The 25,763-nt window shown below is 44.4% G+C and overlaps 1 protein-coding gene across 13 annotated transcripts; it reads right to left on the bottom strand.

The window, feature by feature from the left end:
* Positions 1–1,668: 1,668 nt before the first annotated feature.
* On the bottom strand, positions 1,669–25,302 carry CALCOCO2 (calcium binding and coiled-coil domain 2). 13 transcript variants are annotated; one of them, XR_011422950.1, is made up of 16 exons: positions 24,220–24,776; positions 21,684–21,793; positions 19,539–19,728; positions 15,149–15,251; positions 14,857–14,990; positions 13,700–13,825; positions 10,038–10,126; positions 9,576–9,645; positions 8,859–8,981; positions 8,442–8,528; positions 7,123–7,191; positions 6,408–6,487; positions 5,566–5,661; positions 4,331–4,466; positions 3,246–3,274; positions 1,669–2,727 (listed from the first exon to the last, which is right to left on the bottom strand). XR_011422950.1 is itself a non-coding variant. In XM_070226258.1 (14 exons), exons 3-14 carry the CDS (start codon positions 19,716–19,718, stop codon positions 2,551–2,553), a joined length of 1,350 nt encoding a protein of 449 aa, XP_070082359.1. In that variant the 5' UTR covers positions 19,719–19,728; positions 21,684–21,793; positions 24,220–24,256; the 3' UTR covers positions 1,669–2,550. The 13 variants fall into 13 exon arrangements, 4 of the variants coding, with proteins under 4 accessions (XP_070082359.1, XP_001502231.1, XP_070082358.1 ...); XR_011422945.1 differs by having other exon boundaries at positions 7,033–7,191; positions 24,220–24,771; XR_011422946.1 differs by having other exon boundaries at positions 7,033–7,191; positions 24,515–24,668.
* Positions 25,303–25,763: the final 461 nt, after the last annotated feature.

The raw sequence follows: 25,763 nt of genomic DNA, 5'->3' as shown, positions 1-25,763 counted from the left end.
CTCCGTGTTTAGTCCCATTTTGCTGTTTTCCTAGGTAATGGACTGCATCCCTCAAGCCCAGCCTGCCGTCTCATTAACGTTTGTTGCTAGGAGACCAGGTTGGAGTATGCTTAGCTCAGTGCAACCCATGGCCACTGTAGAAAACCACTCGAATCATAGGAGAATGATATTTAAACATCAAGGCAGCTTCATTTCATCCCAATTTTTAGGAAAACCTGGGAAAACAGCTGAAGCTACAGGTGTTCTTAGGGGGCCTAGGTTTACAATTTCTTGCCAACTCTCCCTTTGCTGATTTTAGGTAGCTTTCCTTCACCACTCGCACTCGCATGTGCCAGGGTGACTTCGCCACTGCTCATCAAGTCAGTGTGCTAAGGTAATGCAAAAATATTTTAATATTAGACCAAGAGAAAATGAATTAGGAAGGAAAACTTGTTGCCATAATAAGTACAAAGATTCTAAAATCCAATTTAGATACAAACACTATTTGCTCCCCTATCTTCCTGCTGGTTTTGCAGGTAGTTTACAGCTATAAAATGTGTGGGTGCAAGGGGTGTAAAGGGAAAGGCTGGGGTGAGGAGTGGATTATATAAGAATGATTGTTTCCTTTAGCACTAGTAGCCGCCTGGAGCATAATTTCCCCTTCAAAGCCTTGGTAAGAGCAGCTGGGGATAATGAACAGTGGTTAAAGATGCTTTGTTTTACATCCAGCAAAAAGGATCATTAACACCTCCGCTGTTTTTTTACCAAGCCTGTTGGAAGGGCTCCTGCTGCTGTTGATAATCGTGGTAACCCTCGGGGTAGCAGGGGCAAAGGGGCTGGTAATTCACCAGAAAATGGTATTCACTCATTTGCATTATGCGCACCCCTCCATTCATGTGCTTAATTAAGAGCTGACTAGTACAAAAAAATGGAACTGCAATGCTTCACTGGACCTATCTGGGGAGCAAGAGATTTCACAGGGAGGAAGGGTATCTGCCAGAACGCTGCTTTACCATCTCCCTGTTATATCCTATCCCAGAGTTACTCTCAATGTCACAGGGGCAAAAGGCTTATGAGTCCGAGAGACCTTTTACTGAAATGTGATAGAGGAGGAGGAGCCGTATAGTTTCATCTTTATTTTACCAAAGGAGAACCGAAGGCAAGAAGCTGTGACCAGGGCACTGTAGTCTGTCTAAGGACAACTCCAATGGCACCAGAGAAAATCCCAGCAGGAAGGCAGAGCCATCGTTGGCTCAACCTTATCCACGACGCCATGTTTCACATCATTCAAAAGTTTTTGTAAAAGTCTTTATAGGGGCCAGCTGGTTGACCGCCTGGGAGCCATTTCCATTTGTTCAGTCCCTTGGAGGGACAGAAAATGGAATTGCTTTCTCATAGTTCAATTAGGCAAACCTGGATGGAGAGAACTGAACTTAGTTAACAAAGGGCGCCTAAATCCACACTGCCCCCTTTCAAAAATGCAGGGAAAGTCAGAGCAGGAAGTCAGGGCTCCAATTTCTCAAACAAATGCTTCATCACCTCTCTCTCCACCTCAAGAAAACTACCAGGACATTTTCTTGACTAGTTAAGACAGGTGAAGAGAAATCACTGGTGGGACCTATAATTCCCACAATCCTTTTGATTACACTTTTCCCATAAGCTTAAAAATAAAAGACCATAAACTCAAGGTTTATTTTAAATTACCAAAGTCCCTGAAATAGAGGACTAGTTTATTTTTAGTATTAAAGAAGATTAACAATCGTTTTCATTCTTCTGACATCCATATTCAAACTCACCTGCTCAAAAGTTGCAAACCCATACAGTTTCTAACTCCTCCTACTAACCATTAAGAAAGGACTTACAACAATAAAAGTTATGTGCATAGGAAAGATCAAAGAGTAGAAAATGCCAATCAGTGGTATCCAGAGAGAAAGAAGGCTTTCTGTGATTGAAATAATATTTCGTGTCCATGGTTCAGGAATAAGCTGCTTCTATCGGGAGGTGAGAAATCAAGATGAGAAACCTTTGGTATCCAAGTTAGATTTCTGAGTTCTCTGTTGTGCCATTTTTGGCTAGTATAATGCAAGCAATTGGAGAAAGAGGCCTGAGGAGGAGGAAGAGGAAGGAATTCTCAACCTCCAGTCAATGTCCAGCTCTGGGGTTAGGCCTGACGTCTGAGAACAAATACGCTCCAAGCCCGATCTTGAAAGGCAGTGGAACAACTTGGAAACTTATTCACTTAGTACTCGGAGTCAGGCTTGTGAAGAGTCAGGTCAGTTCCATCCCAGGGCTCCTGTATTGGAGATCCTTAGAAGAAAGGGCACCACAGGTGACAGGCTGACACAGCTAGAGTTATGTGACTTAAAAGGTAGTAACTCACGAGGATGGAAGTAACAGCCCTTAACACTATCCTTCAGGTAACAAACATGACTCCATCTTTAGGGCAGTAGGACTGAGCGCCTCCCTAATAATTTCAGGTTAGGCAGGATCTTGGGTCATAACTCATAGTAGAAGCTACAGGTTCTACTCTATAAACTCTAGGTATAGTATCGATACAAGAGGCTGGGACACTTATAGAGTGTGGCAGAACACATGGTCTTCAAAGATCTGCTTCTCCTTTGCTGGGAAGACCTTGTCACAAATTGGACAATTCAGACAAAGGGACTGCATGTGCTGCTGCTCCAAGGTGGGATCAAAAATGTCATCAGCCAAGTCTGAATTGCAGGTGGGGCACTTCTTGATGGAGAGCTGGGAGGAAGAGCGAAGAGGTCAGCACGAATGTGAGCTACAGGTGGCACAGACCATGTCTATCTTATTTTCCACTACATCCTCAGCACCTACGACAACGCTTGGCACATGGTGAAAAATGTGAATAAATTCACATTTGGAGATAAACACTGGGGCTTTCTCTAACCCCAGGATTGAAAGGGCCTAATATCGCTGAAGCAGTTAAACAGCTTCCGGCCGGGAAGGGGCACTGGCCAGACCTTGCTTGGCTAGCTGCCTAGTTCCCATCTCCTCCCTGGTCCTGCCACCGAACTCCTCTCCCAGTGGCCATCTTGAGCAGAACGCTGGCGGATGAACTGTGCTTTCCTCTGCCACCCTCAGCGGGCTCGCTCAGCCTTGGGGACTGACCAAACTGATCCAGCTGACTTCCGGAGTTACCAAAATGGACCAGTCTCCCTACGCTTCTCCCATGGACTGGAGCAGGAAGGGGCGTTTTCTCAAGGATCTGACGAGGGCAATCTCATGAATCCAATACTTACCTGGCCGGGGGCCGAACTTTCCTGGATACCTGAGGGTAATGAAAAAGATGTCATTCAATGAAAAAATATCATTGCTAGATTCTCCAGCAATTGGAGAAGCTGTAAACAGGTTACAGCTGTTTCATGTAACCGTCATTGTTCCCTTTCTCCCCACTGCCTCTGACTCTCTCTCTCATCTGTACCATTTACTTCTGCTGGAGGGGATCTAAGTCAACGATAAAGGACAAAGAGGACAAAATAAGAAAGTCGCATTTTCCACAGCCATGTATACGTTATATAACCAAAAAACCCCAATAAACCTATTTTAAGTGTGGGGAAAATGAGCTTTTACTAAAAACAGTAACAATTTACCAAGAAATAGTCTGAGAATAGATTTTAAGACTGAATCCAAGGAGTTGTTTCCCAAATGCTTAAAAATATTTTTAAAGAAAAAAACAAACTTGCATCCCTGCCGGTTACAAAGATCCGATTCAGCTTCTTAAGAGAACATGCCTGCTTTTAAACTGTCCAAAAAAAAGCACATGAGGTTTCAGACTGCTTTTGGAGACAAAAGAGGAAAGAGCATTGTTTGACGAGGACATCCGACCACCAGTCCTTGAGAGCTAAGACTGGTGTTTACCCCCACTTTCTGGCCTCCTAGCCACCCAGGGCTCTCTGTGGAGCACACGCCTGCTACCCTTGGGCAGGCCATCAGGGTGGCTGCTGGAACTGCCCATTCCGGGGCGGCATGACCCGCCTCCCGTGCTTCCATTTCCAAACCCTAATTAGCTTTCTCAGCTTTGGATGTGTATATCTTCTACATAGAGACATTTCTCTGATTTATCTATTTGGAATATAGCCACGGGACTCAATTTGTGTCTGCTGCCTCTAGGCGAATGATCTGATTTGCGTCTTCCAGATTCAGATTTATTTCTCAATTAACACTTCTTGCCTGGCAATCTTTCTATTGGGTCCTCAGCTTCTGCCCAGCAAGTCTTAACAATGGGACTGGTCTTAATTAGCATCTCAGACACACACACAAAACTTGTGAGGGGAAAAGGGATGCAGGCAGGGGCCTTCCAGCTCGAACGGCAAAGCTGTCTTACCAGAATATGGATTTCCATAGACAAGTCTGGGGTTTTGTCCTGCACCTCCTTGATCTGAAGTAGGCGCTTGATACGGCAAAGAGTCAAAATCCAGACCCATGTAACTCAGCAATCTGCTGTTCTCCCTCTTCAAAAGCTAAGGACAGAATATTTATAGAGATGTTGAAAGGTAACAGCAACGAACGGCCACGAGGAACTGGCTAGGGGATGCACATTGCAGGTACTTTTCAATTAACTGTGGCACTGGAGAGGCCCAAGAAAAGAGAAACCATAATTCCTCAAGAGGGGAAGCAGCAGCCTCAACTCCAAAGATCTAACTTCTTAATAACTGAATTTAAATATATACTGAGTTTTGTTTAGATTAATGCAAAAAATAATTTTAAATCTCTAAATATATTCCAACTGAAGGGAGGGGCACAAAAGTTGTGTGGCTATATGAGGGTGGCAGGAGCTATATTAAGGTTGGAACTGTTGTACATTATTGAGAGCAGAATGCTTCTTTTAGTCTCCTGCCTAGAACACCTTCTTTTTTAAAGATTTTATTTTTCCTTTTTCTTCCCAAAGCCCCCCAGTACATAGTTGTGTATTTTTAGTTGTGGGTCCTTCTAGTTGTGGCATGTGGGATGCCACCTCAGCATGGCTTGATGAGCAGCGCCATGTCCGCGCTCAGGATTCGAACCAGCAAAACCCTGGGCCACCGAAGCAGAGCATGCAGAAAAGAAATACTGGTTGGATGAATGAATGAATGAATGGATGGATGGATGGACTGAGGAATAAGTCAATGCATAGCATGTATTTAGGGGCCTACCATGGGTCCAGCACTGGTACAGACTACCACTTCTGCTCCTGGGTTGGCAGCAGAGAAAAAGGAAAAAGTTGGCTGAAGAAAAGGGTTCCTCAGCTAGCATAAAAGTGATGTAGGATATTACTTCCCAAAGACAGTACTTACAATGGCTGTGAAATTAAAAGCAAAAATACTAAGTCAGATTTTCATCAAAGCTCTTCCTTTCAAGTTGACTACTGCCATGCCAAACAAGTTTTAGGTAAAGAACAAAGAGAGGGATTTGCGGTAGATTAGGAAACCAGATTAAATTTACTCTTTGTTTAAGAGCAACTGTCTCACCCACTGTCCCAGAAAGAGCTCTTTTGTTTCTCTTTTTATCACCACATCTCTGGGTCACCCTGCTCCTTCCCCTTAAAACCTTGGGGTTTTCTACCCTCTTTTACACACTTACATCATTTTCTCTTTCCATGTTCTCCTTCTCTCTCTGCAGAACATCATATATAATCTTGTTTTCACTCAGTCTTTTTGACAGGTCAAAGTTCTGGTCCTGTCAATAATAAAAGAATTCAGATTAGGATCACATATTGTAATCTGGATCCAAGGTGGGGTAAAACGCGGGGATCAGAGCAGAGCTGGCTTTCCAAAGTGGTGGGACTGAGGTGGGGAGAAGGCACTGGGGCAGCGAGGAGCGGCAGATGCTGCCTTGCAGAAAAGTGACTTAACAAAATGCCTGAAGGCCTGAGCTGGCATCAAGATGCCAGTTTCTTTTGGTTTAGCTGGGAGTTTAAGCAACCCAAGAGAGAACAAGTAAGTTTGGGGGAAACCTCAAGACTGCCTTATCAGAATTAGGGATGTTGCCTTGTTTAACCTCACCCAAAAATGGAAAGAATCGTCTTTGTCTTGAATAAACATCTCACCCAACACAGCATGAAGCACTCAGGGTTAGTTGGTTTGACTCCCCCCATGTGAGGACAGGCACCTGGATTCAAGTTACACTGAGGAAGAAGGAAGCCTGGAAGGCATTTATCCAAGGCTACAAGGAACCCGGAAGGGGTCTTGGGCTTCCCAGTAGGATGGGCTGACCTGATTAGTTTCATGAACACAAAACTCACAGGCAGGCTTCACTGCTTCCGTCTCCTACCTACATACATACACGTGCGCATACCTCACGAAAACACTTAAGCTAATCCTACTAGTTGTGGTTTTTTTCCAAGGTTTTTTATTTGAATGCTGGTGCTCAAACTGCTGTGCGCTTCTAGCCGACCCTGAGGTAGTAATGCAAGAGGGGGCTACCCGATGACAGTGCTGACTGCAGGCTCCTGGCTCCCCATCCCCATTGGCTCCTGCTGGGTCTTCTGGTCCTGCTTCACTTCCTCAAAAGGCAGAAATAAGAAAGGACTATCTGAGTCTGCACAGAAACCTGCTCAATGGTTACCAAAACCTTCCCCGGGACCCATGGCTGAGCTGGGGCCCATATTCTCAGGGATTCCCCAGGCTGGTTTCTGGCCGCACACTCCATCCCTCCTCTTTTTATTTTTTTAATTTTTAATTTTTTTTTTTGAGGAAGATTAGCCCTGAGCTAACATCTGCCGCCAATCCTCCTCTTTTTGCTGAGGAAGACTGGCCCTGAGCTAACATCCGTGCCCATCTTCCTCCACTTTATATGTGGGACACCTACCACAGCATGGCTTGCCAAGTGGTGTCATGTCCACACCCGGGATCCGAACCAGCGAACCCTGGGCCACCGAAGTGGAACATGCGGACTTAACCACTGAGCCACCAGGCCAGCCCCACATCCCTCCTCTTTTTAGCAGAGAGATAAACTTCTCTCCTTAACAAGGGTGTACAGTGCTGTGGTCTTGGTCAGGACCATAAACCTTCCTAGCCCTTGCTTCTGGGCCCCTCATCTGTCACCTACCAGCGCAGCAGCCCTGAGCTGCCTGATCTGTTTGTGGAGCCGTTGACACTCTTTGTACTTCTCTAAGAAACAGGCTTTCCCGGTCTCTACCTTTGCCTTTAGGCGTTCCACCTCTTGTACTAACTGCTCTTCCACTGCTGTTTTCTTGTTCCTAGGCTCCTGAAGTATAAGATACATAGTCCTCATTGTTAGGGGCCTTTCAGATGCATGAGGAATGAAGACTTGCTATCGGAAAGCTGGGGAGCCCCGGGGTCTTGAAAAGACATTCCATGAAAACCAAAGAAACCCATACCTGCTATAAGGAGGCTCAACCCTTTGAATGGCTCTAGATTATTTAAATCCATAATTTCTTTGCTACATCAGAGGTCATAAACTCAAATGTGCTAATAGGGGCCAGGGAAGTAATGCAATTGAATGAAGGAGTTGACTGCAATGAAACAGCGAAGACTGCAGCCAAATGGAGTGAACAGGACCCGTCTAAAGGCTGCAGCAGCTCCTCAGCCCCAGCCCCAGCTCCAGCTGCTGGGGACATGCGGGCTCCAGGCTGCCAGAGCCGCTAAGTTGTCAAGAAGCTGGAAATACAAAATGCTTTAATGGGAAATGTTCCCATGTTTAGTTGCTGGTAAACAATTCAATTTTTTAAAAAAACACCTAGGCCAAATAAAACATTTCTGTGGGCTAAACTTAACCCATGAGCTGTGGATTTTCAAACTTTGTTCTACTCTTTACTATATCATGCTAAAACATACAGTATCTTTATATAGTAGTATAGTACTGTATCTTATATATCCCATATATATGGATATGATATGAGTTCCAATCTCAATAGTTTGATATCCTCTAGACATCAGATTTCTCATGTCCTTGCATCAACTCAGAAAATGGGGCTTCTAGGCACCTATCATCACCATGAGGCCTCTTTTCCAACAATATAGTATGGAAAATTATTAGTCAATTAGCCTTTCATTAGTATATTACTATAGCTCAGAAGAATTTATAATGATGATAATGGCTATTATTAATTATAACAAAATTTGTTTTGACCACTGTAGTATCTTCCAATTGTAGAACTCAACATTATAACCATTAATTTGTCTGCCCCCACGATAACTCTTTAAGGAGGCAGGGGCTATTCTGTGTGAGTCCGAGCCCAAGGCTCTGTTTGCTACAACTTATCATAAACTTCAACTTTCAATATTCCTTTATCACTCATCACACCTTAGAAATGCCCACCTCTCCTAAACATTTGGTAAATGGCAGATTCTCTGTCCTTTTGGGTAGAGAGCAAAATGTCCAGAGGTAAATGCTATCTAATCTATCTTATTTACCCTTTCCATCACCTGAAAGTAGACCCTATCCCTTCCTTTCTTTCGGCTCCCTCCCACATAGCCATCCAAAGACAGACATGCCATTAACTCCTGTTGTTTCTTCATTGCAGTAGTTTCTTTCTGCTTCATCTCCTCCACTGTCTGCTGGAGCTTCTTCTGGTGCTCCTTCTGCACAAAAACAGATTATCAGTACCACTGCTGGGAAAACACATGCACACATACACACACATGCACACGTGCACACGCACGCACGCACACATGCACACGCACACACTGGGCAAGAGCCTGCTGAGCTAATGAGCAAGCAGGATGAGGAGAGAGAAGCGAGTCTTCTCTTATTAGTTTCTGAGAAAGCCATGAGATACCTCATTTCAGATGGCTTCCTCTGAGACCTTTCCCAGAGCCAGTGATATCCAGGTATATGACAGAGTAAAGAAAGAACAACGTATATGTTTTCTTGCAAATACCTAAAAGTGTTGATTTCTTCCATGACTCTACCTGTTCAGTTAAACTGAGAAAGAGCTGGCCATTTTCCTTTTTCAGATGCTCCAACTGCTCTGTCTTATCTTGATCTCCCTGAACAAGCTTCTCCATTTCTTTCTCTTGAGTTGACAGTTGGGCCTAAAGCAGAAATAGTGAATATAACCAAGATATGAAAGAAGGAAAACTAAACAGGAACAATGCGTTTTAGTGTACAGCAACATAAAGAGATGTGTGTTCCCAGCACCTCCCAGCTGCCAAATACCCCTTAGAACTTCCTTACTTTTCTGCTTCTGGACCTTACACTAAGAATCTGAGACTCAACCAAGTAAAATGCAACAAATCACTCTTTAAAGCACAGCTTCCTAAAAATGACAGCGCTTCTGCAGCTCTCTGCTTTACGTTCCAGGTTTTTGAGTAAGATTTTGCTCGAAAAGATTTTGTAGTTAAAAGAAAAAAGTTCAAAAATCTTGGTACAGATGACAGTCATCCCTCTTGAGAGCTCATGATAAATAAAAACTGAACATATTATTCACTTCCTTGTGGACTGTGACTATAAAAAAAAAAAGGGTGTGGAGGGTCAAGAATAGAAAACACAGGCTCTGAAACTTTAGCCCGATGCTTTGAAAGGTTCACAGTTAGGCATCACAACAATGAAACACAACTTTTCAGGCCACCAGAGAAGAGTGGTGGCAAGACTAAGAAAACACTTTGGCGAAGGGTGGCGTTACCTACCTGAAGCTGATCCACTCTGACTCCCATCTTCTCATTTTCTGAGGCCATCTTCTGGTTTTGTTCTTTCAGTCTGCGGACGTGGAGACGACTATGTGAAAAACATGCTGATTCCAGGTCAGCCCCCCCAGGCCTTCAATGATTTAAGGCTGCCTTGACCCTAAGCCTACGGAGTTATTTAAAAGTCCACTACCCTCTTCTTCAGTCCTGTTTTGGCTTCCTGACTTCAAACTACAAGTATTCAATACTTAATGTTAATACTTGAATTTACCTCATTTCTTCTCATCATTCTGATACTAATTCTCTAACCTAGAATCAAAGAGCTCATGATTCAAAGGGGGAGAATCATATCTATCATTGTCATAACAGGAAGACTGTTTTCTAACAAATTCTAGCAATCTAACCTGACCCCATCTAAGGGCGTCCGTAACACAGCAGCGCCTCCCATCGGAGAATTACACTCACTGAAGCAGTTCTGTCTCCCAATGGTCCTTCTGCTCCTTCACTTTCTCTTCCAACTTCTTATTGATGCTCTTTAGGGTTTCTAGCTCCTCCTGTAGATTGAAACATCAAAGGCACAGATCACTTCTAAGACAGTTTTTAGTATCTCAGGCATCCAAACATTTATTCAACATTTATTTAATTATAAGTCAAGCAGAGTATGACACAGCAGTGAATGAAATATCCAAGTAAAGGGACTTCCATATAAAATGTTCTTAATATGTCCTTTCCATATTAAAAATGCATCTACCTTAATCTCTCCTCCACTGGAGCTTATATTGGTCCATTAATTCATTAAACAAATATTTAACGAGTGCCTATTACACACCAGACACTGTTCTGGCACTATAAACACAGCAGTGGACAAAATAAAGTTGCTTTTCTCCTAGAAAAGTGCTATCCGATAAATTCACGAAAGCCACATATATAATTAAAAAATTTTAGTAGCTACATTAAAAAAAAGTAAAAAGAAACAGATGAAATTAAGTTCACTAAGAGCATATATTTAACCCAATATACCTAAAATATCTTTTCAATATGTAAACAATGAAAAGGAAATATTTTACATTTTTTTCATACTAAGTCTTCAAAATCCAGTATACATTTTTTTCTGCTTCTTCTCCCCAAATCCCCCCAGTATATAGTTGCATATTTTATTTTATTTTATTTTTTATTTGTTTATTGAGGAAGATTAGCCCTGAGCTAACATCTGCCGCCAATCCTCCTCTTTTTGCTGAGGAAGACTGGCCCTGAGCTAACATCCGTGCCCATCTTCCTCTACTTTATATGTGGGACACCTACCACAGCATGGCTTGCCAAGCGGTGCCATGTCCCCACCCAGGATCCGAACTGGCGAACCCTGGGCCGCCGAAGCAGAATGTGCGCACTTAACCGCTGCGCCACCGGGCCGGCCCCAACAGTTGCATATTTTAGTTGTGGGTCCTTCTACTTGTGGCATGTAGGATGCCACCTCAGCAGGGCCTGATGATAGGTGCCATGTCTACACCCAGGATTCGAACCAGTGAAACCCTGGGTTGCTAAAGAGGAGCACGCGAACTTAACCACTCGGCCAGGGGGCTGGCCCCCCGGGTATACATTTTATGCTACAGTATATCACAATACACCACATTTCAAATGTTCAATAGCCACATGTGGTTAGTGGCCACCATACTGGTCTTCGATATTTGTTTCTCCTTCCCCAATTTCATTCTGCACAGAAGCCAATTTTGTGCATCAATAACAATTCCCTGCTTTTGGCTCTAAGATTTAAAAATTTTTAGTTTAGGGACTGGCCCTATGGCCGAGTGGTTAAATTTGCACACTATGCTTCAGTGGCCGGGGTTTTCACCGGTTCAGATCCTGGGCGCAGACATGGCACTGCTCATCAGGCTGTGCTGAGGTGGCATCCCACATAGCACAACCAGAGGCACACACAACTAGAATATACAACTATGTACTGGGGGGTTTTAGGGAGAAGAGGAAGAAAAAAAAGATTGGCAATAGATGTTAGCTCAGGTGCCAATTTTTTTTAAAAAAAATTTTAGTTTATAGTCTTTTTTAAATCATTTTTTATTTTTAAAAAATTATAGTAAAACATACATAACATAAAATTTATCACCTTAACCACTTTTAAGCATACACTTCAGTGGCATTAAGTATATTCACATCGTTGGGCAACCGCCACCATATCCACCCACAGGACTCTTTTTCACCTTGCAGAACGGAAGCTCTGCACCTATTCAACACTAACGCCCCAGCCCCCACCCCCAGCTCCTGACAACCACCCTTTTAGTTTCTGTCTCTATGAAGGTGACTATTCTAGGTACCTCATGTAAGTGGAAGCACATGGCATTTGTCACTCTGTCTGACCCATTTTACCCAGCATAATGTCCTCAAGGTTCATCTGTGTGGCAGTATGTGTCAGAATTTCCTTTCCTTTTAAAACTGAACGATATTTCATTGTATGCCCGCACCACACCATGTCTATGGATCCATCCGTCACTGGACACCTGGGCTGCCTCTCCCCTTTGGCCATGGTGAGAAATGCTGCCACGGACATGAGTGTACTAGTATCTCTTTGAGGAAACAGGTATTATCAATCCCCTTTCTACAGAAAGGGAAACTGAGGCTCAAAGATGCTAAGAAATTTCTCTCAGTTCATCAAATAAATGGGAGAGCCAGTCTGCGTGACTCCAAAGACAAGGTCCCTAACCACCGTATGATCTGGCCTCTAAAAAGCATGGATTTTTTTTTTAAAGGTTTTATATTTTTTTCCTTTTTCTCCCCAAAGCCCCCAGGTACGTAGTTGTACATTCTTCGTTGTGGGTCCTTCTAGTTGTGGCATGTGGGATGCTGCCTCAGCGTGGTTTGATGAGCAGTGCCATGTCCGCGCCCAGGATTCGAACCAACGAAACACTGGGCCGCCTGCAGCGGAGCGCGCGAACTTAACCACTTGGCCACGGGGCCAGCCCCCAAAAGCATGGATTTTAACAACAAAATACCAGAGTTCAAATCCCAGCTTGTTCCAAAGCCACGAAGTGACTATGGAATTGAACAAGTTACTTAAACTCTGAGCTGCAGGGCTGTTGTAAGGATTAAGTGAAGAGATGTGCTTCATTAGAGTGCCTGGCACATAGTAGGTACTGAATAAACAGTGACTTTTGTTATCATTATAATAACTGGTAGCAAGTATGTGGGAGAGCTAACCCGAGAACTCAGACCCTCTGATTCCTTGGCTGGAACCTGGCAGGTGGGCTGTAGGGCTCCTGACCACACACTGGTTCTTGACAGCCAGATTGTGAGTTACGCCTATGCCACCTTTGTTATCTCACTGCCTGGGACAGGCCAGGTCTGCAGGCTGGATCTGCCACCTACACTTATATACCAGTCCAGGGCTGAGGACATCACAGGCACTTGTGTGACAGCAAAGTGTAAAGAACAGAGCACTGTCTGGGAGTCAAGAGAAGTGGGTCCTAACCCAGTGTCATCACTAAACAGACCTCTTCTCCTCTCCTCTGGGCCTCAGTTTCCTCACCTGCAGATCAAGGCTTTACAGGTGGTAACTGCCAAGGTCTGTGTGTTCTGGAAACTTCTAAGCTTTGACCTTGGTGTAATCAATTTAAAGTCTTTAGAGAAAACACTCCTCTTTAGCTTCTAGCATTATCAACTCTCATTCACCACCTGCTGATTTAAAGGATGATTCAAAAGAGAAGTAGCAAAGAATTTGGATAACCCACGACCTTACTTTAATACTCTCTTGTCTCTCTTGATGTCCACATTCCAGCTAATTGGAGTAAATATTTCAAATTATTAATAGACAATGGAAAGAAGCAGTCAGACTGCCTGGGTTTGAATCCTGGCCTTACCACTGATCAGCTGTATAAGAGATCACTTAACCCCTTTCAGCCTCAGGATACTCAACTATAAAACTGGGATGACAGTAGTACCTAGTGCAAAGGTTTGCCACGAAGTTTAAATAACCCATATAAAACTTTTAACACTGTGCCTATTCAAAGATATGTATAAGGGAGTGACATCACAAGCAAAACAGAAGACAGTGCTGGATAAGAGGCACCGTCCAACTCTGATCTCCATACTCCAAGTTCACCTTTAACCAGCATCCATACCTGGTTCTTTTGCAGCTCAGCCTGCATGTCTGAGTTCTGCTTCTCGAGGCTGACACAGCTGTCCTTCAGCTTCTGGTTTTCTTTGCAAAGCTCCTTGTTGTGCTGCTCAATCTCTTCCACTTCACCCTATGAAAGAGAATTCTACGAATTCACACTTGACCCTTTATAGCTCAACAGATATTCTAGTCTCTGTAGGGGATGGTGGGGGTCTGGCTGAGTCCCACCCACTGTAGTGACATCTGTGTACCCCAAATGGGTGCAGCTCCTCAGCATGTAGGGAAGGGAGTAACAGAGGTATGTCTGTACAATTGCAGCATCGAGTCTGCCATTACCAAGAAAGAAAGGTAAAGAAAATTAAGGCCATAAAAAGTTAAAAGGGAGAATGGAAGAAGAATATAGATTCTTCTCGCACACACTTAGTATTCTTTGTCTCTCTTACTGGACTTAGCTCCTTGAGGCCCAGGGACAGTGTTTTAATCGATTCTTCACTGTATTCCTAGTGCCTACTATAACGCCTACCTGGTTTTGGATGGAAAGGAGGCATCCTGTTAAACGATCGAGTGAGTGCATAAATCTTAATACTCTCGTATGACAGGCTCTGAGTCAGAACTGAGAGATACAAAGAATATTTGGTGCTTCTCTCCCCAGAAGACCTTATCTTTACTGAGGTAATAAGCTGTGCAGATGACAAAAATTAAGCAACTGGAAAAGTTACGGGAATAAATGAATGCCAACTGAGTTACAGAAGTTTTAGAGAAGGGAGAAATCATTTATTGTTATGATTCCTGCTAATGATACTAAGTCATTCCGGAGTGGGTTTGAGTGAGTACTGGGTAAATTTTTCCTAACCGTATCTGTTCGACATTCAATAAAGGCTTCGCGAGTCAAATTCCACCCTATTCTGGAAGTGCTACTCTTTTTTTTGCTAAGGAAGATTCACCCTGCACTAACATCTGTGCCAATCTTCCTCTGTTTTTTAGTATGTGGGCCACCAGCACAGCATGACCACTAACAGAGGGGTGTGGTGCACGCCCAGGAACCAAAACCCGGGCCTCTGAAGCGGAGTGCCCTGAACTTAACCACTAGGCCACTGGGGCTGGCCCATGGAATTGCTACTCTTAGTGCCAAGAAGGGATCAAAGTGACATGTTTACAGACCTGAGTGGTAACAACCAGGATGTCCTCCTCATTTTCTGGACGGAACTGGAAAGGGATGCTCGCCCCCCGGACCACACCATCCTGATCCACATAGCAGAACTGGTAATACTCATCATCCTTGGGCAGGTAATAAGCTGAAAACACAACATGATTTTTAATCCAAAATAAGGTCTATTCAGAAAACTAAAAATCTGGAAGTCTTTTATCTGCCTCAGAAAGCTCAAATTCAAGAGAATTAATTAATCTTAGCTGCTAACTGTCTTCAACACCTTTGATCCAGTATTTTCCTCACCTTTGAATTGGACTTCCTGCTGTTTGGCTGAGTCGCTGTTTACGTCAACGGGCAAAGTAACCCACATGAAGGTGTAATACTCACGAGTTGTCTTCCATCCCACCTGCAATGACAAGAGGCTCGCATTCAGCACCTGACAGTGCTCGGGGGAGATCCTCATGCGGCCATGTCTTCTTAAAACGCACTTACCTTTTATTTGTTTATGTTGAAAATACAATAGAATGAGTTCATTATGACAAGATCCACTCACGATGGATCAAGTCTTGTTTTTTCACTTATAATGACAATATACGGTAAAATGTCCAATGCACTTAAAAACTGGCAGGCATACACAGTCCAAAATACCCATCTTAGAAAGAAATGAACACTGGCCACTCAACACCCAGGACAAGAGTTCCAAAAATTTTTTCTCCAAGTCAGACATAGAACTGAGAGTGTGGGCCCAGCCCGGTGGTGCAGCCGTTAAGTTCACACATTCTGCTTTGGCACCTGGGGTTCACCGGTTCGGATTCCGGGTGCGGACCCACACACCGCTTGGCAAGCCATGCTGTGGCAGGTGTCCCACATAGAAAGCCGAGGAAGATGGGCATGGATGTTAGCTCAGGGCCAGTCTTTTTCAGCAAAAAGAGGAGGATTGGCGACAGATATTAGCTCAGGGCTAACCTTCCTCAAAAAAAAAAAAAAAAAAAAGAGAGAGAACTGAGAGTGTTTGGGGAAAAAGTTCTGGGAGTGCGAACCTTGATCCTGCTATCTTCTTACAACAGTGTCCTTGGAACTTCTTAATCAGAAAGCACCCTGATCTGCCCTCTCCATTGGTTTGTCCTCTCCTCTGTCCAATTCAGTCTTGTCCCCTATACCAACCTGATTATACCACTGCATTTAAAAAATGTATGTTTTGAATAATGTGTGTGTTGGGGGTGGAGGGGCAAGAGAGTTCTTAGATTATAAGACACCAGATAACTGAGTCCAGTCTACACAGCTTTCTCTCTTCAGTGTTCTTCTTAATGCATGTTTAATGAAGCCTTTTTGGGGATAAAGATGGTAACAATCTCTTCCAGGTACTGAATGCAATCAGTCATAAGCTACAAGGATACCGTACAGTGTGCCTCAGAGCAGAAAGGTGGCTAAGTGGAAAATATTCTCACTAAATGCGAACAGGGTAAAAGATGGCTCAAATCGGATCTGGAAGGTAAGAGCACACCAGAGAATAGAAAGAGAGCCGTTGTGTCTTCAAGGCGAGAACACTCAGAGAGAGGCAAAATTACATTTATTGCCATATTTTGACCCTGCCTGAGCCCAGTGGGAAGAAGGACTAAAAATAAGTTCCATTTTTATATATTAAGGAGCCAGGGCAGGGTTGAAAGGCTACACTGAAAGCTCGTCAGCAGATCCTAGGGCATGTTTTAGTGTCTCATTAACACACACCCCATTGCTGCAAGCATCTCAGAGCCGCTGCAGCCGGCGGTGGGCCAGGAAGCAGGAATTTTATGGAGCCTTCATTCACATCCTGGAGTTTCCTAATGCACTGTGACCAAAATAGCACCTGGGAAGGCCGAAGAATTACTGCTGCCTTGGAACAAGGAAGCAACTTTTAGCCACCTGCAATTTCTGTCCTGGGCTCCCGGACCTGAGTAGTCCTGGTCCCAGCCTGCCTCTCACGGCCTGCTGTCGCTCCTCTCGGAAAGCGGGGAAACATTTAAATGCCCAGGTAAAGGAGAGCATGGAGCACAGGACTTTCACGGAGGGAAGGAAAGCTGCCTCCACCAACTTCAGGCTCCACTGAAGGCGGTAGCCTTTGCTGCATTGAGAAGCCGTAGCAGAGCGCACAGCAAACCCATTCCACCAGTGCCTACTGGGTGCCAGGAAGCACCAGTGTTAGACTTGATAAGGAGCTGAGGCATATGATTAAGACTACAGCGAGAGAACACCAGGAGAGCTTTAGAAGTGAGATATGCAGGACAAAACTTCAGTCACCTCTTAATTCTCCAATTTACCATCTGTCGTTTAAAGGAATTTAGCAGAACAGAGGAGAAAAAGTAGAGGTTTGGGAGTAAAACTTGCTTTACCATCCACTCACTGGGAGACCCTGGGAAAGTCACCATCTCGAGCATATTCATTGTATTCATCCGTGCACAAGAGAGAGCACCACTAAGCTGAGGGAGCTGCCATGCCGAGAGCATTAAATCAGAAAACACACACACACACATCCCCTCACCGTGGACCCAGCATACTGTATGTTCTCAAGAAGTTTGTTTTCTCTCTGTTAGTCTTAAAACTTTCTTCTAGGCTTCAAAGTGGTTGCTCAAATCAGTAACGTTATGGACAACGAACACTAGAGGCCATTCTTTAGGTTAGCCACGATTTCTTTACTGAGGTATGGCAATCCCACTGAAATGCATGAAGCATTCCAAATATGCAGGCAGCTTTCTTCTTTTTTTAATGTTTTTAAACATTTGTTTTTAAAAAGCATAAGCTTTTCACTTGGTTTCCGGAAGTGACTGAGTACTTGGGGCATACAATCAGCCTAAGCAAAACAGAAATAAAACTGTCACAACGAAAAGTGACAGAATACATTTCAAAGCCTACTAAGTAATTGTGAATCATCCTCTGTTATTTTTGTCTACACTTGCACTGCCCAATATGATAGCCACTAGCCATGAGGCTATTTAAATTCAAATTAATTCAAATTAAATAAAATTTAAAAGCCAGTTACTCAGTCAGATTAGTCACATTTTAAGTGCTCAGGAGCCACACGTGGCTAGAGGCTTCTGTACTGGACAGTGAAGGTATGTCTACTGTACAAAGCTCTACTGGGCAGTGTTGATCGCAAAGCTCTACTGGACAGCTTTGTTACACATAGGGAAGAAAAAACAACTACTGTCTTCTTTCCAAAACAGAAAACACTAGTGTGTCAGTTTTCTATGTTAGAACATCTTTTGGTCTTATGATTCAATATCCTGAAGTCTCGGGAGCTGTCATGATACCTGCCAGCGTCCTTCTCGTTGTCTACTCTCCCACCCTTTAAACACTAGCATCCATGGCTCCATCGGTAGCTCGGAATTCCAAACAATTAAGGAAAAATCACTCAATGAGGGATGTGAATAAGCACCAGCTCCTTCACACTACAGTGAAGAAGAATGTCTGATTTCAGGATGAACAACATTGGCAGACACACACATGACATACTGAGATGTCAAAACAAAGGTCACTGACGTTGGGACTCAGCAGTGTAAATTACTTCAATTTGACCTTTATCTCCTGTCTCTGGAAATAGGAAGATTTGTCATTATGGGGTGTGTGTGTGTGATGTTAGAGACACAGATTGGGCAGAAGGGAGGCAGACAGTAAGCTGACTATAATAAAAAAGTACCTTTTTTTTTTTTGAGGAAGATTAGCCCTGAGCTAACTGCTGCCAATCCTCCTCTTTTTGCTGAGGAAGACTGGCCCTGAGCTAACATCCATGCCCAACTTCCTCTACTTTCTATGTGGGACGCCTACCACAGCATGGCTTGCCAAGCGGTGCCATGTCCTCACCCCGGATCTGAACCGGCGAACCCCAGGCCGCCGAATCGAATGCGCGAACTTAACTGCTGAGCTACTGGGCTGGCCCAAAAAGTACCATTTCTGTACTTGAACCAATTGACTGATTAGACACTGGAAGAGGTCACTGAGAAAGCTCATAAACCTTCAGTCCTTGGGAATCTTTACAAAAAAGTAAGACACTTATTCAGGAACAAACTCCTTGGATGCAGGATGTCGAACCAGGTAACTTCTCAACATCCTTTCCAGATTTGTAATACTCATTAAAACAAAGTACAGGGGCCAACCTGGTGGCGTAGTGGTTAAGTTCTCACGTTCTGCTTCAGTGGCCTGGGGTTCACAGGTTTGGATCCTGAGTGCAGACCTATAGACCCACTCATCAAGTCACGCTGTGGCAGCATCCCATATACAAAATAGAGGAAGATTGGCAGAGATATCAGCTCAGGGCCAATCTTCCTCACCAAAACACAAACAAATTAAACACTCTACTAAGAAAGAAATATGTTTCAAGTCAGAGAAATTATATAAGGGGCCACCCATCCCAGTCAAGTTATAGATGAATATTTTAAAGTAGGATAATTTTCAATTTACATTTGGTCTTTGCAAGCATAATAAAACTTGGAGATTGTATGATAGGCCATCTTATTTTAGCTTGCAGCTGAAATTAAAACTTGAGTCCCACAGCACATGTTGGTTTAGGAAAGGGGAAGTGCTAGGGAGCTTAGTGCAAGATTTAAAAATTGATCAGACATAATATGCAGAATGCTTATAATACACAGATGGTCACACACTCAGGTAATGAAGATTCATCTCTAATTTCCAGTCACTTGATAGGAAACTAACCACTTACCCTAAAGATGCCAATCCAGTCCTTCCGACGGGGAAGGAAATGCTGGGTGAGGGTGTAGTAGCATGTGACGTCCCCTCCAGGGACGTAGAACTTCTCCACGCTGTTAAAGATGACCTGAGAGAAATGACAATGATCCAGCAAGATGGCTGATGTGGGGGGGTCTTCTGTGATCTCTTCCATGGTAGGGGTCCTGTTATGAGATACGAGATAGAATAAGGCTCTGAAATGGTTGTCTGAAATGCTGGAGATTTCTGGGCTCTCACCCAGGGAACATTCCGTTCCAAGCAAGACAGGAAAAGCGACAGCCTGACAAGTATTGAGATCATACAACTTGCTTTCTCTTTCACTTTGAGCCAGTTTGCATTCATAACTTTCTAAACTATAAGACTTTTCTGAGAAGATCTTTGACTTCTTCACCCACAGACACCACCACCCTCACATACCCTTATTCTCTGCTTGTAGCTAGTTTGTTCCCTTTCTAAATGTCTTAAATAAGTGAGGTAGCCTAAAGGAAAATAACCTGAGCTGAGAATTTTAAGACTTAGATTCTAGATTTTTCATTCCAGCAAGCCCCATGACTTTTCGAATGTCGATTTCTCTAGATTTCAGCTTTTCCATTCAATTCCATTTTCCCCATAATTATTGGGCCCTTCCATATATTAAGACACTCTGCTGGAAGCTGGGCATAGGTGCAAGAAGGAAGATGAGAAAAGGAGATTATTATTTGACCTGCAGTGGTGACAAGCATGGGTTCTGAAATCAGAATGGCGGAGCTCAAATTCTAGCTTCACCACCTATTAAATGCATGAGCTTGGGGAATTTAGTTAATCCACTGGGCTGTATGCTTGTTTCCTCATCTGTAAAATGGGGCTAATAACAAAACGCTAGTGGGTTCAAGAGGGAGAGAGGCAACTGGCTAGAAAAACCAAGAAGAGCTTCGGGGAGTGAGTAGAATCTTAGATAAGCCCTCTAGGAAAATTAGGATTTTGACAAGTGGGCTTGGGGGTAAGGAAATTCCAGGTGAAAGAAACAGCATGCACAAAAGCAAAGGAAAAGAAAAATGCAGCCCATGGAAGACAGCAAGCAAGGCTGAATCTCTGTTTATAGAATAGGGATAATAACCCGTATTTCACTTTCCAGGTCAAAGGACAGATAAAATGTGATCATGGATGGGAAACTGTTTGGGAGGTAAAAACAATACATAAAAGAAGCAAAGTCTTTTGAACTGTTGAGACCTGATACTTCCTGCCTCCCAGAGTCACATGCTCCATCTTCCACGGGCCTCCCTACTCTAACATTTAGTGAGTCCAGGATTCTGAAGCCAGGCTTTTACCAGGAAATGAAAACAACACTGCAGCTCCACACAGCAGACGAGGAGCTGTACATATGCAAATGCGCAAAAGCCCGGCCCCGCCCAACTTATTTCCTGGTTTCATTTTGAACTTTGAGCAACCAGGCCTCTTTGTCCAACTCGTCCAAAAGTTACTTTTTTCACAGAGAAGACAAGGCACTTTGGGGCACTGAGCTGTCTCTTCTGGGGATTGAGTGAAGGAACTAAGAAATAGACTGGCTTTCTGGTTTGTGACAGTTTAGCCACATCCTTAACCTCAAACCTCAGATCAGTTTTTCTAAAGGGAGAGGTCACATTCCAGTCTAGCTCGGGCCTTGTTCCTCCCGATAAGCTGCTGCCTGTGTGATCTCTTGGATGCTATAGGAGGGTGGGGCAGGGGGGCTTCTCAGCTTGCAGAGCCCTATCTTTCCTAGTGGTTTCCAGTCATAGCAGGCCAGCATATCCTCTCTGTCCTAAGCCTGGAGCACCATTTCTCTGAGCAGGTAAAATGACTTATCTGTCCTCTGTCGAAGGATCGTGAAGAAAGCACAGGTAACAGGGACTTCAAGGCTTGTCTCTCAATTGACCCAACTACCATATTCCCTGTATTTTCCTTCATAATGCTATCACCACAGTATATACAACATAATGCCTAGCCCATAGTAATTGCTGATTAAGTATTCATTGAATAAATGAATAAGATATGCATGTAATTCATCAAAAAAAATGAAAGGAAGGGGCTTTGTAGGTAAACAACGGTGTGAATGCCGGTGGGGCTAATTCTTTTTTTGCCCTGTTCTTAATTTGTTGGGTACCTTTGGAGAAGCTGTTGTTTCGCAGTGTTCTCTTTTCTAAAACAGAGTGAGGAGATGATAATCTTCAAGTGCTATGTCAATTCTTGGTATGGCTGGTTCAGCTGGCAAAGCTGGTTCAAGTGGCATGGTGCCAAAAAACAAAAGGCACAGATTTGATTTCCTTAAGGGCCCATAAAATTCATACTCCATTACCCACCTTCTACACACTCAAACTCTGGTGAGCTGTTTTGCACATGGATGCTTCTCTGAAAGGCAAGACCAGCTATAAGAATGGGGGCTTGGTACAGCCTCTCTCTTTTTTTTTTTGAGGAAGATTAGTCCTGAGCTAACTGCTGCCAATCCTCCTCTTTTTGCTGAGGAAGACTGGCCCGGAGCTAACATCCATGCCCATCTTCCTCCACTTTATATGTGGGACGCCTACCACAGCATGGCTTGCCAAGCGGTGCCATGTCCGCACCCGGGATCCGAACCAGCGAACCCTGGGCCACCAAATTGGAACATGTGCACTTATCCGCTGTGCCACTGGGCTGGCCCGGCAATGTATTTTAAAATGAGTCCCCTGAACCGACTCCTAAGAAAATCTGACACATTTTCATCGAATGAGCTTTTCAAACCTAATATGCTCCTCCCAGGACTGTCCGTGAGGGCAGATCCTCTTATGTTTTCCTGAAGAAAAGGAACAACGGCCACTTCCACTTCCACTCTTTCCGTGTGAATCTGTACATTACACCGATACGCTTTTTAGCAGAAAAGTTTTAAAAATATCGAAAGCTTCCTGGTTCAGATTCTAACAATGCAAATGTTCAACCAAATCAACTCACCAATTTTCCAAAGCCACAAAGAGACCTTATTAAAAATAACTAAAATTTGGGGCTGGCCCAGTGGCCAAGTGGTTAAGTTTGCGCGCTCCGCTGCAGGCGGCCCAGTGTTTCGTCGGTTCGAATCCTGGGCGCGGACATGGCACTGCTCGTCAGACCACGCTGAGGCAGCGTCCCACATGCCACAACTAGAGGAACCCACAACGAAGAATACACAACTATGTACCGGGGGGCTTTGGGGAGAAAAAGGAAAAAATAAAATCTTAAAAAAAAAAAAAAAAAAGATAACTTCATCAAAAAAAAAAAACTAAAATTTTACCTTAAAGAATGCTCAACATTTTTACATTAGCCTTTTATACCAGTGGGCATATATTTTTAAGAGAAATGAAGGTTATATGTAGTTTCTCTGGATTCGTTCACAGAAGGAAAGCAAAAGCTTCCACAGCCAAGAGAGAAATGCAAATCGATTCTTCATGTGGGAACAGTAAAAACAAAGACGAGTAAAAACCAAACTCACATTTAATCTAATTCCCTCATCTTTGTGCCCACTTAACTTTCTAAACCATTAGCAATTAGTAAAATGGATGCAGTGATTTGACTCCCAGGCCACCTTGGTCCTGGAAGAGATGCTTACACAGAACTACCCTGAGAGAACACTGACGGTGGAGATGGCCTGAGACAGGGAGCAGAAGTAAAGACACACAGTCACTTGTCCTCATGTTAATGGGCCACTTGCTCTAACCCAAATTTTCCAAGTTCCTTACCTAAAATCTTTCAGAGTGCTTCAGAAAAATTTTATACCCCCCAGGAGACTTTTAACACTACTCATTACCAACTGTTTGTACTGGCTGCCCAGCTTGTTCTAAGCAGGCCCTCATCCCACATCCCACAGCACCACAGTGCCAGCAGTACGAGGGAAGAACAGAAAAATAGTTCTGGGACATGAATGCAGGCAACCAGAAGAAACTGTGTGAAAAGGTCAAAGCTATGTATTAAATCTCCATTTTACTGAGATTATCCACTTTGCTTTTTTTTTTTTTGGAGGAAGATTAGCCCTGAGCTAACATCCGCTGCCAATCCTCCTGTTTTTGCTGAGGAAGATTGGCCCTGAGCTAACATCATCTGTGTCCATCTTCCTCTATTTTATATGTGGGACACTGCCACAGCATGGCTTGATAAGTGGTACGTAGGTCAGCACCTGGGCTCTGAACCGGCGAACCCCAAGCCACTGAAGCAGAGCATGAGAACTTAACTGCTGTGCCACAGGGCTGGCCCCAGATTATGCACTTTTTGCTTGAAAGGGGTGACTATGCTAACCCCTGAAGTGATACAGTGATACACCCCTGAAGTGTTTGTAGTGGAAAGGGGACTAGGATAGGAGCCAAGGGACCTGGGTTCATGTCTTTGTTCTGCTCCTAACCAGCTCTGAGACCCTGGCCAAGTCACACGCCCTCCCCTTTTAGGCCTCAGTTTCCTCATCAGTAAACTGCAGGCCTCAGGCTAGAATATCTCTAAGAAACTTCCCAGCTATAATGATGACCCTAAGTGAAAGAAAAAGGAAGTGAAAGAGTTCATTTTAACTCTCTCTCTTTTCATCCCCAAAATTAAGAACGGTATTTTATCAATAAGCACAGTCGAGAATTTTAAAGCGTCCTAGATGTACCATCTGACTTGAAAGACAACACGGACTTCAGTGCTGGGTAACTCTTACTGACTACCTTTCTGAGCGTCCTTTCCACACCACAGCTGTCATGTCTGTTAAAGAATTTCAGATCGAGGTCCTCTGAAACTACCTGTGAAAGTGAGTCACCTGGATATTCCTTAACCACGTGCACCACATCATTTACAAAGACCTACTGCTTGAAAAGTCCTGCCCTTTAAACGGTCTTTGTTAACAGTGGAGAGATGTCATAACATGCAGCATCTACATTATTCTATTCAGCTGCAACCACGGCCACTTGTTGGCTTGCACCAGAGGCAAAGAATCCAAGTGATAGAAAAAAGTCAACATGCCCTGGGAGGGGTCGAGATCCTACTGTGAGTAGTGGGCTGATGGTGGCGGTGGGGAAGGGCTATGGGAGATGAGCTGTAAAGACGCAGGTCACTTCTCTCCAGCTGCTTTTTCTTCTAGGCTGCCTAGAACATCTCCAATTGCAGAAGGCCTGATCTGAAGGAAAGGGGTATCAGGGATCAAGCCTGCTCGTAGACGGGGAAACTGAGGCCCAAAGAGAAAGTAACTGCCCTCGGGTGACTGGGCAAGGCCCCGCCTCGGCCTGGAAGCAAACGGCGATGACGTCAAGGACAGGGATTAAGGAACCGCCACGACCTCGGCCGGCGGGAGGGGGCATGACGCAGTGACGTCAAGACCCTCACTCCCGTCAGAGGGGTCCCTTCTGCCCAAGGAGCCTGCCACGCGGCCCAGAAGGCCTTCACAAGCACTGAAGTCCTGCCCTCTTCGGGAGAAAACTGCCTCCACCCCTCCGAGGCCGCGGACGGGGCTCCAGGACTTCCAGGACGCCGCTCCCACTTACTGTCACCCCAAGAAGATGGAAGGAGGTGAAAACCGAAACTGGCCGCACCTTCACCGGCCCAAGACCCTTTCTCAGGACTACAAGTCTGAATCGGGAACCCGAGGGCCCAACTGCCCCTAATTACCCTCCTTCACTCCAGGGACTCACCGGGGCCTGCAGCCGACGGCGGCGCAACAGCAACAGGGCAGGGAAGGGGTCAGGGGCGGGGCTAAAAACCCTAGGGAAAGCTGATCCCGTCTGGCCCCGCCCACAACGTCATAACGGCCAGCAAGCCCCTCCCTCACTCCGATGCTTGCCGGGACTTGTAGTGCGCCGGTGACTTGGCTCCAGGGGCTGCTCCGCTGTGCTTTATGGCTTTCCCTAGTCCCACACAGCTATCTTATCCCAAGGAGCCTATTTTATCCCCTAGAACGAGCCGTTTACTTAACTTTGGAAAAAACCAAACTTTATTTCTTTCATTCCTGAACGAGAAGGAGCTCCACACCTTTGAAGAGCCTTTGAGAGGTCATCCTCATCCTTCTCCTGCGGCCACTTAACACTTCACTAAGAGTCTTATACATAAGACTCTCTTTGGCATTTAATCATGCCTCCCACCTGCCCCTAGGAGACCCAGAAATCTTCGTGGGTGCCCAGTTTCTGTGTTTCATCATTCTCTTTCTATAAAGAAATTATTCTTCAGCGTTAACTCTGCCGAGGTAGTGCTCTTCCTACGTGCGATGAGAATAAACTCA

This window comes from Equus caballus, chromosome 11 (genome assembly GCF_041296265.1).
Source record: "Equus caballus isolate H_3958 breed thoroughbred chromosome 11, TB-T2T, whole genome shotgun sequence".
NCBI lineage: Eukaryota > Metazoa > Chordata > Mammalia > Perissodactyla > Equidae > Equus > Equus caballus.
Note: the sequence above shows the minus strand (reverse complement) of the source record. Positions and strands in the feature narration are given on the sequence as shown.